The following is a 13,479-nucleotide window of genomic DNA, read 5'->3' as shown; positions in this document are numbered from 1 at the left end:
GAGGGGCTGATTCAAAATAATAATTTTAAATTGGTTAACAGTTATGAGTGTATTTATTTTAATTGTATGTTGTAGGCTGTTCCAGGAGTCAGGGGCACTATGGCTAAAAGCGGATTTACCAAGCTCAGACCGGGCATAGGGGACATATAACATGAGCATGTCAGTTGAGCGGGTTTGATAAAGCCCATCTGAAATAAGCAGCATTTCTGTCAAATATAGTGGTAGCTTTCCAGTCAGAGCTTTATATATAAAAATATGCCAATGTGCATCACGTCTCTCCTTAAGGGAGGACCACCCAACCTTTTCATATAAAACACAATGGTGTGTATCATAAGCATCTCCTGTAATGAATCTCAAAGCAGAGTGAAATACAGAGTCTAGGAGTTTAAGGCATGAACGAGATGCATGCCGATAAACCACATCACCGTAATCAAGGACAGACATAAAAACTGCCTCAATAATCCTTTTCCTACTGAACAACGGGAAGGTGGCTTTATTCCTATAAAAATAGCCAATCTTTTGTCGGAGACGACAGACAAGATTTTTTATGTGAAATGTAAAAGAGAGTTTTTCATCTATCCAGATGCCAAGATATTTATATTCAGTGACTCTTTCAATATGAGATCCATTATTTGTGTGAATAATAAGATCATTAAAATGTGTAATTCTTGCTCTGGAAAAGCACATATATTTTGTTTTTTCTATGAATAGAGACGTGGGAAATGTCTGTCAAAATGTGTCTGTAAAATCACAAAAATCTACATTTAACATGTCAAGACTCAAGAGAAGGCCTTGTTTGTGAGTTTCCATGTGAAATACCTGCCGGTGCCAACAGATTATTCCACACTGTATATATGAAGCATTTTTACTACACACAACTTTTTTTAGGAATATAAAACACTGAAGAGCAAGTCAGATTGTTGTTCTCGAGGAAACAGCTATTTATTGAAGACAGTGGTTGTCTTTTAGGTGCGTAAATGGCCTAAATCATAAAATGTGAGTGACAAAAGTAAAAGCCATTTTCCAGGTTTTTTCTTAGCAGTATAAATCAACAACTGAAACATTTGGTAGGCACTTCTCTGTTTTCAGTCATGCCTTCAACTGTTAGTAAAGACAGAAAGAAAGAAAGATTTACATACTGATCAATATGGAGAGAGCTTTGTGGAGCTGATAGGTTTAATCAACTTTGTGTCAACTCACTCGGCTTGAATGTAACACACATTCATTTATATAAAAAGTTGCGCACTAAAGCTTGAGGGAAAAGTACATCATTATTATCAACAAAATATAATTAAAGTAGTGAAAATGCTTAAAGGCCTACTTCACCGGTTTGAATATGAAGGTGTATTGAATTCTGAGATCCCATGTAGTATAAATGTGCAAAAAAAATTGAAATTGGTTCATCCTAGCCTGAGAAAAGGCAGAAAGAGTGTTTTTTTAACCCTATATTAATCTTAAAAATCTTAAAAAAAAAACCTTACTTTGTAAATATTACTGTGATTTCTCCTACTGTGACATCACAGTAATATTTACAAAGTAATTTTTTTTTAACCCTATATTTATCTTACTGTGATGTCACAGTAAGGTTAATATAGGGTTAAAAAAACACTCTTTCTGCCTTTTCTCAGGCTAGGATGAACCAATTTCAATTTTCTTTGCACATTTATAGGGTCTCAGAATTCAATACACCTTCATATTCAAACCGGTGAAGTAGGCCTTTAAGATTAATGGACCATTTCAGAAAAAAATCATTAGTTCATAAGTATTGGTGCATTACTGTGTAAGTATTTCAATGTAGCAGCCCATCAAGGATCTTTGATTATTGTACTGCTGTTTGTAATACAACATCATCTGCTTGTTGATTATATTGGTACTTTGAATCTAGAAAATAACTGGTTAATGTCAAATAAATGTAGCAGTGTAAAAAAGTTAAATATTTGCCTCATAAATGTAATGGAGTAGAGGTATTTAGTAAAATTAAATGTAAACAATAAAATATTGAATGTAGGTATCTCAGATGTATACTCAACTACAGTACTTGAATAAATGTGCTTTCTAACTTTGCACCTCTGCCTGTGTATTCGCATGCGTGTGTGTATACGAGATGGCGTTGTGTGTGTTCTTGTATAACTGAGTGAGATAGACGTACAACGTGTCCAGTCTAGTCTGTTAGTGCAGATTGATACTGTACACCAGAGTGTGCAGCCCTGTAGTTAACTCCTTTTACTTCAGGCCGGTCTGTGCAGTCACATTCATCTCAGCTGCTTCTCACCCTGAATAATACTTCTCCCTTCGTTCATATGGAGAATAAGAAACTAAATCCAGAATGAAGGTCCCTACAGAGGGTTCAGGTGTAAGTGCACAGTGGATTTTCTGATGCTGAAATTGATGCTGACAAATGGAGCGCTGTGACTTGATCTATTGTGCATTTTGACAAATGTTGATCCTAACATCTCAAAAGTGCAAATTCTATGCATTTGTCATGTTTTTTGAGGGTCAGAATAAAGACCTTTAAAAAATAAAGTGCTATAAACACTACGACCTATTTTTTTTACTCGTGTGCAGAGGATTAATTATGTTGAAAGACAGAAATGAGATGCAGCCGGTCCGGATTAGAGGGACTCCTGTGTGGAAGGGTTTTCTGTTGTGATCATCGTCTACTTTGAAATTGAGTTGCACCATTCAAAAAGTGATAAAATTGTCTAATTAAGTCTAGTGCTATTTATTGTTCATTGTTCCTGGAACAAATACAATCATGAGATAGAAGTCTCATAATCTTACTCTTAGGTCAATCACTTTATCCGTCTCCACAGGGCAAAAGTTTTTGAAAAAACATCTTTGCGAAATAATGATTATAAAAGGAAAAATCATGCGAAAGTGCATTCTTGACCTTAGAAACAGCAGCGAAAAACAAAACAATGTTGTATTGATGCTCTATTCAAGAGACATTTTAAAGCTTTCAATCATATCAAATGATGCAGATGTTAAAATGTACTTTTTTATTTTAATAATGATTTAATTTTTTTAAATGATCATGTGGTATAAAGGACTTGCTAAAATGGACCTTGAGGTGTGACAACCTTGTCAATAGTTGTTTTGGGATAAAGGAAAAAAAATACATCTTAACTGTCATAGACAGGAAGTGCTTAAAAGTATTTTCGAAATATTGCTTAACACTTCCATGCCGAATGGGCTGCTGATGAAGTGCAATTCAAAGCTCCAGAACAACTATTAATGGACCTTGAGATAAGATTGTTTTGTCAATTGGATAAAAATATAAGCTAAACTAATATTGAATCCGAAGTGATCAATATCATATCACACACATTCGAAGTATATGCTAAATAATCACCTGAATATGAAAATAAAATCTATATTAGGCCTACTTTAACTATTATACAGTGAAACAATTTTTCATTTAGGCCTAAATGCAGCGGTTTAATTGAGAATATGAATAGAATGTCCTTTAAGATACAAAACTGTCATTTCTAGGCAAACTCCTTGGTTCCCCATAAATAAGGAGTAGGATAAAAGGCTTGTAAAAACGTTTTTACATTTCAGATGCTGATGGATATGTGTTCTCGTCCTTTTCCTCGAAGACTTTGGCAGAGATATGGTAGTCCTATGAGGTTCTAGCTATACACTATTGTATTCTGATTTAAAATGACCATGCAGGTGTTTCCCGGTCTGAACGAGAACACACCTCTCTGTTGTAGACCTACCCGTGTGTAACATCAACATTTCCAGTAATAAAACGTCTGCACCTCCAAACTACGCCTATTTTTAGCACTTTGTATCCAGTAATAGCCCCACGTGAGCGCCGCTGTCGTTGTCGGTTTATATTTAGATCGCACGCTCCCCCAACTCTTGCGTCAATGGAATCCCGAGCGTGCGTCACATGGAAGAACGTTTGTGTCGAACACGGCGCTGATTGGTCGGCGAACCCGGAACGTTCCACCGCCCCTTTCACCATTTTTGGGCAATGACCCACCCCTTTGTCGACGCTTCCAAAATAAAACAAGAGTGTATGGAGTCTCCTGCGTTGGTCTAACCCAGTGTTTGTGTGTGAGAATGTGTTTGAATGAGTGTGTGTGCTGACAGCAGCTGGCAGAGGTGACAGTTTTGATCAGTTTTACTCGTTTGGAATAAATGCCAAGCTCCACAGCCCGGATACTTACATGAACCAGGTGAGTGAAAGTCACCTGTATGTAGCCTATACATGTATTCATGTTTGTTTATTCAATGTGCCACATTAATGCTGATTTAAGATACATTAGCTTGCCCGCTTGCTTCTTTATATTTATTTCCATAATAATTTAATTAAACTAATGGGACAAGACTCGCCGGACTGCTCATATATGCAACAATTAAACGTTTGCAGCCTTATACTCAAATTAATTAATAGAAAATGCCATTTGAAGATGTCCTATGTTCCTCAGCCTCCCTCTCTGGGTATCAATCAGAGCTGTTCATTTGGTTGGACATTTGTTTGGTGCATTTAGCTCAAACTAATACAGTCTAATGTTCTGCTTTGCAATACAACTTACCTCCATGAAGGTTTTTGTTCCGTTTTGTTGATTCAACTAGTCTACCCTCATTCGTGTGAGTGGGGTTGTATACAATATTGCAAAAAAGAATACTAACTTAACAAACACACACCACAGACTCCTCTCTTTCTTCTATTAGTTAGTTTGAGCTACCCAATAAACTTTGTGTGATGTATTTATTATGGCAAGAACAATTCTTGTTGTATCGTTAATAATGTACATTTTGTCATAAGTGATTAAATGAATACTTCGTTAAAAGTTGTATTAGTTGTCTGGTTTACATTCTTAACTTTATTATATTACATGTAGCATGTTTTATGTGTGGGTGTTATAGCCTACTGTTGTCATATACTTATGGAGGAGGGTATATTTATAAGACAAAAAACCTTATTTACTATCTATGCAAAAAACCCATATTGGACCCTTGAGCAGGGTGGTCTTCTGATAGGCCTACATGTAAATCAAGCGTATTAGTAATTACTAATAAGTTTAGGGAACTTGATGCGCTTCCAGTCAGTGTTGGTAAGTTTAGGGGAAAATAATCGATTCTAATAATTTTGTTTAAGTTTTAGCACTTTTCGAAAGACTGCTTGGGTGTTCTCTTAGATGTGCATAATTTCACGTGTATTGAAAAACGCAAAGAGTGAGTGATGTCGTACTTGTGGGTACACGCCCATTCATTCAACCATGCACACACACACACACACACACACACACACACACACACACACACACACACACACACACACACACACACACACACACACACACACACACACACACACACACACACACACACACACACACACACACACACACACACACACACACACACACACACATACACACACACACACAAACAGGCTTTGCCACCTTTCCCTTGGCATCCAGCCCTGAAATACAATCAGCAACACTCCTTGGTACAGTCCCTGTGAAAGAGGGTTGCCCTCTACTGAAGGAGGTTTTCAGAGCATTATCAGCCAGTAACACTATATCCGACCATATCTGGTTGCTCAAGTGGACAACCCTCTGCATTTTCAAAAGAGGACTGGTTGGCCTCTGAGGCTGGAGACATGGCACAAAGGGGAAATGAGTGTGTGTTTGCGGTGTTAATGTTTGGATGGTTAAGAGGGGTGATTAAAACAGGCTGACATAGATATCTAATGTACTTGGATGTGTGAACTTAATTGCATGCATTACCACGTACATATATTTAAACAGACAACATGTCAGCCCTAAATATCCCCAGTGATTTGACTTACTTTCTTTTGTTTTGAAAAAGTAAGCACAAAAAGCCGTTGGGTGACAATCATTTGCAATGCATTATCATACGCAGAAAACTTTTTTCTGAAGTATTTTGATATTTATTTGAAATTAATATTTACTATATTTGAATGTAAAAAAAATATTTATCTTACAAGGACAACCATTGAGTGTTACTTCATCTGTTGCTGTCTTCTGTCCTAGCAATGCCCTGTGTACAGACCCAGTATGCATCCCTGCCGCATGACACCTACTTCAGCTCTGAGTTCTTGAATCCTGACCTCAGTGCCAAACTGGTGATGGACATCAGTGGCCAAAAGGACCATCTGTCTGCATCTTCATTGCCCAGCATCAACACCTTGGTGGAAAATGGCTACATGGGGGAGTTTGATGCTTATTCCTGCAAGATTACCACCTCTCCTCCCGCCTCAACAGTTTCCTTCGGCCATGCCATGGTAGCTGAAAGCCCTCAGATGCCAAGCCAAGCCTTCAAGCTGGATGATCTCCAGGTGTATGGCTGTTACCCAGGATCCTTTGCGCTCAGCTGCCTTGATGAAACTCTGTCGTCGTGTGGTTCTGACTACTATGGCAGCCCAGTTTATGCCTCTGCTTCGCCTCCAACACCGGGCTTTCAGTCCCAGGCTGCACCAGTCTGGGATTCCCCTTTCGGCACCTACCCCTCGGCCCCCCTTTCCTCTGTGGCCGATAAGGCGGCCATGGCCCAGCAGCTCTCCTTTTTCTCCTTCACCTCAGCACCAGAGCAGCCCCTAGGGCAGCACCAGGATGCTCAGCCATGCCACGACGAGCCTTTCTTCCTGTCTCCCCAGCAGCATGTCTCTCCGCTTCATTGTCCCCCCATGTCCCTTGAGCACGCACCCCTGGAACGTTCCAGGCTTGTGGAGGGGGCCCTGACATCTCCTCAAACCCATACACCAGGAACCCATGAGGGCCGCTGCGCAGTGTGCGGTGACAACGCATCCTGTCAGCACTATGGAGTCCGCACCTGTGAGGGCTGCAAAGGTTTCTTCAAGGTAAAATCGCTGAACAGCATTTAGCAAGTTTATTCTACTACCGTCGTATGTCAGCCGAGGGTAACTAGAAAAGTAAACGTCTTGTTCAAAGTCAGATTTAAGGAATCCTTATTAAAAGTATTTCCTTATCTTATGTGTTTGTGTAAAAACGAATCAATCTTGGATTTTTTTAGCCTCATTATTAGTCGAGTTATGCAGATTGAATAAGAAATTCATTCTAAGCCTTTAGCAGGAAAGCACCAATGGTGTTTGGCGGTGACCGCTATGCAGATGTATTGGTGCAATACTGTCATTTACATTGTTACATATGTTCAGCTTTACAAAGCTATAGTAATGTTTTTTTTTTGCTCTTGTTTGACAGCGCACTGTGCAGAAAAATGCAAAGTACGTATGCCTCACCAATAGAGACTGTCCAGTGGACAAGAGGAGGAGAAACCGTTGCCAGTTCTGCCGTTTCCAGAAATGTCTCGCAGTGGGAATGGTCAAAGAAGGTAATGCAATGTGAGACTCTCTTAAAGCTTTCAGTGGCAAGTGTTTAATGAGCAGAAAGCAGGGTTTGGTCATGACAGTCTTGTGAAACCAAAGCTAGGAATGACAGATATACTGTACGCAACCCGAGCCTTACAGTGCCAGCTGCAGAAAAAAGGGCAACTGATACAGCAGTTGTTGTTGGGGTGCAGCAACGACCATGTGACAGTCACACACCTTTTATTTAAGTCGTTCCCCCTCTTTTTTGTCTTTCTTTTAGTTGTTCGCACGGACAGCCTCAAAGGTCGCCGGGGTCGTCTGCCCTCCAAACCCAAGACTTCGGCCGAGGCTTCGTCCACAACCCCGAGTGAAAACATCATAACTTCTCTTGTCAGGGCTCACGTAGACTCAAACCCCAGCCTTGGAAAGATGGACTATTCCAAGGTAAGTCTCAACAAATTGCAGCCTGTCTACCAAACTGATCAGATCACTTACAGTTACTTCCATACAGGATGTAGAATGAAAGCATATAGACACTGTATTTCATTAATGGTATTTGCAGTTCTTTTCAGTAACACTTGACCCTTTTTTTAATCTCTCTCCCTCTCCTCAGTATCAGGAGACAGTGGACAGCCAGAAAGAAAAGGAGGATGCCACGGATATCCAGCAGTTTTATGACCTGCTGACCGGTGCCTTGGATGTCATCAGAAACTGGGCTGAAACCATCCCAGGATTCACAGACTTCTGCACAGAGGACCAGGAGTTGCTTCTTGAATCCGCCTTTGTTGAGCTCTTCATTCTGCGACTCGCATACAGGTATGGCTTCCTCTGCAGTTGAACATAATAATTCAAGGGACTAATGTACACCCTTCAATATCCTGACTGTACTGTTGGTTTTTAAACTGTGCAGGTCTATTCCTGAGAAGAACAAGCTGATCTTCTGTAACGGTGTCGTCCTCCACCGGCTGCAGTGCGTTCACAGTTTCGGTGACTGGATTGACTCCATCATGTATTTCTCGCAGAACCTTCACCGTATGAACTTAGACGTCTCCTTGTTTTCCTGTCTGGCGGCGCTTGTTATTATAACTGGTGAGAGCTTCTGTTTGCTTTTCATTACACTACATCTGAATGCTTTTTCAACGCAATGTTTCAGATTCAGGACTGTGTTTCTCATGGGAACATCTTTTGCTTCTAGATCGCCACGGGCTGAAAGAGCCCAAACGGGTGGAGGACTTTCAGAATCATCTCATCGCTTGTTTAAGGGAACACGTGAGCAGAAGCGGATCAGAACTGAGCCGGACCCAGCCCAACTACCTTTCTCGTCTGCTGGGCAAACTCCCTGAACTGAGAACTCTATGCACACAGGGCCTGCAGCGCATCTTTTACCTGAAACTGGAAGACCTGGTCCCTCCCCCACCAATAGTGGAGAAAATCTTTATGGATACTTTGCCATTCTGAAAAAGACATACACATGAATGTGTTATCAATAACATACACAGACAAAGCACTTGAAGTGAGGTTCATCCCTTGACTCTACTGGTGAACCTTCTTCTACCACACTGACTTGTGTGCTGACAAATGTCGAACATTTTTCCATAGACTATTATTTTTCTAACATTCAGTTTTGAAATTGAATATGGTACATACCTATGTGATTACTACATAAAGATTTATTTCAGTTCAATGAAGCTGTCATAGACAACTGAAATGGTATTAACAATTAAGGTCACAGTTTATATATTTTTGTGTGCATTTGTAAAGATGACTTTTTTGCAGTGCTGGATGTGTGAATGTTGTCCTGCAATGCAGCTAGTGAGATGTGGATATTTTGGAATATCCAGTGTTACATACTCAGCCTTTTCTATAAACAAGAGAAGCACACTAATCTTTTAAAAACAATGTTTTAAATGTTGCTTTTTTGTTCGCACTAAGAAGCTGAGATGGCAGATTATTTGGTAGAAAAAGGGTAGGCCGAATCTCACGTCCTCTTCCTTTAAAGACCTTTGGGGTCTTACTTTTCAAAAGGGAGAATCCGTGATAATTTTGTTTAAATCACAAAGGATAGTTTTTTTCCCACCTAATCGTGCTCCTGCAAGGTCTCGGACCAAAGTTTACTCTTATTTAGTTCCTACCGGTTACAAACCTTATTGCCTTAAGCTAAACAAAATGTTCTGCCATAACTCTTGTGCTGCCATTTTGAAACTCCTTGCAAAGGCTGGTGCAGGTTCCTGTTGAACTGCAAGTCCTTGTAAAACATATTTCTTGGGCTTTTAAGAACCAAACTTGACTTGCTGAATGAAAATGCAAAGTGCCTTTTATAAAGCCACAACAAGTGACATGTGACGATGTCAGGTCTGTGCCAGCTTTTGATAGTGCCTGCGTGTACAGTTTGACATAGATAGGGCATGCAATACTTGAACGCACACTAACCCTGCTAAACTGGAAGCGCATCAAGTGCCGACAAATGGTTTAAAATGTACAAGAACCAGATCCTGTTTACATGTTACTTAGGCAGTGAAATACAGAATTACAGTAGAGACGCCCAGTTTTGGATTGCATTTAGTAAAAGAAAAGTCATATTGTATTCACATGTAGAAATAGTATGCCCTTTCTACGATTCATTTTTACCCAAAGAAAATCCACATGCGTGAGGAGACATTTTATGTTTGACATCAACCGTTTTCTTGTCTTATAGCTACAAATGCATCACCCTACATGTGTTTTCAACCTCAACCCTGTGTTCGTAAAACTCTCCTACTGTCTTCCACATTCTTCTGATGTTTTTTTTACATGTTGGATTTGTCTTTTAAATTTTCATATCAAAGTGAACTTAAGAAATATCTTAAGAAGTCACTATGTCGTGATACGAAGAAGAGCAGCTAAGAGCACTTACTGTAAAGCAGTGTTCGAACAGTATGAAGAGTACTTCTTTTCTCCTACTGTATGTGTTTTATTTGTGACACGTTTTTGGACTTTGAAAAATACTGCGAGGGCTCTCGTGAAATGATGCAGAAGTATTAGAAGAGAATATTTGATATTAAATCATTTTGAAAATACATCAGCGACTGCCTTTGTTTGAATGTTAGAATGTGAAGTAATATATCCTGTAAGTTGTGGTTTTTCTATACAGTCTATATCCTGAGTGTGCTCTGGTACTGTTGGGGAAGATGTTTCTTTTAGGAAAACGAGTATTCATGTGTTATTTTCCCTCTAAGTTTAATTGAATTCAATGAATCCTGGTGAAATATTCTACTGTTGGATGCATTGGCTTGCAAAAAACATGGAAAAGACTGGCAGTATTCTGTATATTTTGTTGTCAACACACCACGTGAAAAGACCAAAATGTGTGGGCAGGAGTATGATTTGTTTGGGGCTATTTTAGCAGACAATTTTTGAACATGTTCATGTAATGAAGTAACAGTTCATTAATTAAGATAGTATTTAAGGATGGTTAGCCACAGCATTTTGTACAAATATTCATTGTTCCCAGAAGATTAATCCTAATAACTATGGTGATCTGCAGACTTTTTCTTTAGCGCCTCCTTGAGCTTGAGATTTGAGGTTTTGACTGAAAGGTCTCAACATCAGCTGGATGTATTGCCATGATCTGCATGTTCCCAACAGGATGAGTTGTATTAACTCTGGTGGCCTCATCTTTTCAACTCCCGCTTTCACCAAGTTTAAATAGTTTTTTTCCAATACTTTTACATTTACGTTGAAATATATCCCCATCTGCCTTAGCTGCACTTTGTGTTTAGTGCCAATTAGCAAATGTTAACAAGCTACCACGGTAAACTAAGATGGTAAACATGGTTAACATCACACTCGCTGAACAGGAACATGTAGCATTGTCACTGACGTATGCTGAAAGCCCCGTTGTGCCTTGCAGAACTTGAGATGGGAGCTTGATATTTTTTGGCTTTTCATATCACCAGTCCTATCCTTAAAAAACATTATAGAAAACGTTTCCCGGTTAATTGGTGCAATGTTAACATAGCATTCACTGTGTGGCAGCTTGATACATATTGATGATGTGATGAAAAGTGGCCGAAAGCAGTCGTTAATCTGGTTTTCACTGAGTCCGTGTTGTTTTGTCACACATGGCGTTATTGTTGGCAACATCCTTGACCAAAGGGAAGGTGACACCGTGCCACCGCAGACTGCAGCACCGACTGCATTCAGCCTTCTTGATATTCGATCCTACTGTACACCACGTTCCGGTCATCTCGATTTTGGTGTTGGCAGACTGTGTGGAAAAAAAGGACAAGGGGAGAGAAGAGGACGAGGCAATATGAAAGCTAGCTGGCATTGATTGAGGTGTTCATTATGTTACAAAATGGCAAGTGTACTGCCATTTACTGTGTTAAAACATTTGATCTCCTGCCTGGCTTTTCATCTTCTGTGGTCATGCATCCATGACAAGTCAACCATGTTGCCCTTTCACATTGTCCAAACATAAATAGATTCCCCCAATACTGTCATCCCATGTTAGAACCTGCCGAGTTCCTTGACACCATCTTCATCCAAAAGTGGAAAGGTGCCATCTGGAGCTGCCATTGGCCCCATGATTTTTGACATGTGCCCTGACATGCAATACTGTGCCTTTAGGATCAAACTGTAGCCTTTCACCCTACATATGGTACACATTTCTGGGCCAAGTATGTGGCTCACTTGTCATAGTGATTTGCCGGCCAAACATGCCAAGCTCCATTTCTTAAATCTAGCCTGCACCTTCTCAGACTCATACAGGCCAGTCCAGAAAAGGTCTGGACACATGTAACAATGTCAATATGTTTCTGATTCGTTACAGTACACCAACATAGGATTTTATTTGTACAAACTATTTGCATGGCAGTAATATCTTAAAATAATCAGTAGAGGAAGGTAATTGACAATTATCATGTTACTTTATAGTTTTACTTTACTACAATTGTTTTTTAATACAATGCATTTATTTGACAGTTACTTTTTACTAGTTACTTTTAATAGGATTACCATTTTAACTACAACACTAGTGATGAGCTCATGAGGTATGATTTGTTTTGATTGATTAACCACAACCAACTACAACCTTATAATACAACTGCTTACATGTACTGTAAATGCATCAGTGACAACACAAAGTACAACACTATGCATAACACATATCAGATCATCAAAGATCATCAAAGTTATTAGAATTCATCCTCTGGGAACCACGAGTATACAGTATGTACAAAATGTTGTGGCAATCCATCAATTAAATGTTGATGTATTTCCAGGGATAAGGGGTAAGTTTGACCAGCTGGTGTTTAGAAGAAATGTAGACCAATTTCATGACAATATGTCTCAAAGAGGTGGACCGTTCGGGAGCGTGTCTATGTTCCCACATTTCTAAATAATCTAACTATATAATAGAGAATAGTATGTCTCTGTGTGTATGTGTATGTGTGTCACTCCTATTCTAACCTCGCCCTGTCACCTTACCCTAACCCTAACCACCCATGTGATGCCTCAACCTAATCGCCAATTTCAGAAACCTAGGGCTGTGGGACCATCGGGCTGTTGGAACATAGGGATGACCCCGTCCCCGACCGCTCAGCAGACTGACACGGGCTGCTACAGTGCCGTGCCAGGGGGCTGAAAATACAGTCAGAATCAGCTTTATCGGCTGAGTATGTTTGGCCTACAAAATACAAGACATTTTATTCAGTTTTTTAATTTTTTTTCAATGTTACACACAGAACAATTGACAGAAAGATAAACACAAGGAAATCATAATAATCCAGTAAATCACTTTATGCATAATGATAGACCCATGGGGGACATTTTAATACTAACTTTATCGATCACTGCTGTAAAATAATAAAATATATTATGATGAATGAATTAAGCATATTTTAGCATCTTTAATTATCACTTTTTTCTTTTTCTTTAGCTAACTTCAAAATATTTCATTAATTGAGTCATAAGTCATAGAGTTATCGTCTGTCATAAAGATGGTATGTGTGTGTGTGTGTGTGTGTGTGTGTGTGTGTGTGTGTGTGTGTGTGTGTGTGTGTGTGTGTGTGTGTGTGTGTGTGTGTGTGTGTGTGTGTATGTGTGTGTGAGGGAGAGCAGCTGACTGCTGGAGAGGATATTGTTCCAGCGGGAGTAAAGCTAATAGATTTGTTTGTGAGGAGGCTGCACCT

The 13,479-nt window shown here is 39.6% G+C and overlaps 1 protein-coding gene across 1 annotated transcript; it reads left to right on the top strand.

The window, feature by feature from the left end:
• Positions 1 to 4,051: 4,051 nt before the first annotated feature.
• Positions 4,052 to 10,313, top strand: LOC307248833 (putative nuclear hormone receptor HR38). Its single transcript, XM_080025350.1, has 7 exons — positions 4,052 to 4,187; positions 6,015 to 6,841; positions 7,203 to 7,332; positions 7,590 to 7,753; positions 7,923 to 8,125; positions 8,220 to 8,398; positions 8,505 to 10,313. The coding sequence occupies exons 2-7, from the start codon at positions 6,017 to 6,019 to the stop codon at positions 8,765 to 8,767; spliced, it is 1,764 nt and encodes a 587-aa protein (XP_079881476.1). The 5' UTR covers positions 4,052 to 4,187; positions 6,015 to 6,016; the 3' UTR covers positions 8,768 to 10,313.
• Positions 10,314 to 13,479: the final 3,166 nt, after the last annotated feature.

The sequence above is a fragment of the Ammodytes marinus genome (assembly GCF_949987685.1).
Source record: "Ammodytes marinus genome assembly, chromosome: 4".
NCBI classification, from domain to species: Eukaryota; Metazoa; Chordata; class Actinopteri; order Uranoscopiformes; family Ammodytidae; genus Ammodytes; species Ammodytes marinus.
This window is presented reverse-complemented; position numbering and strand designations above follow the sequence as displayed.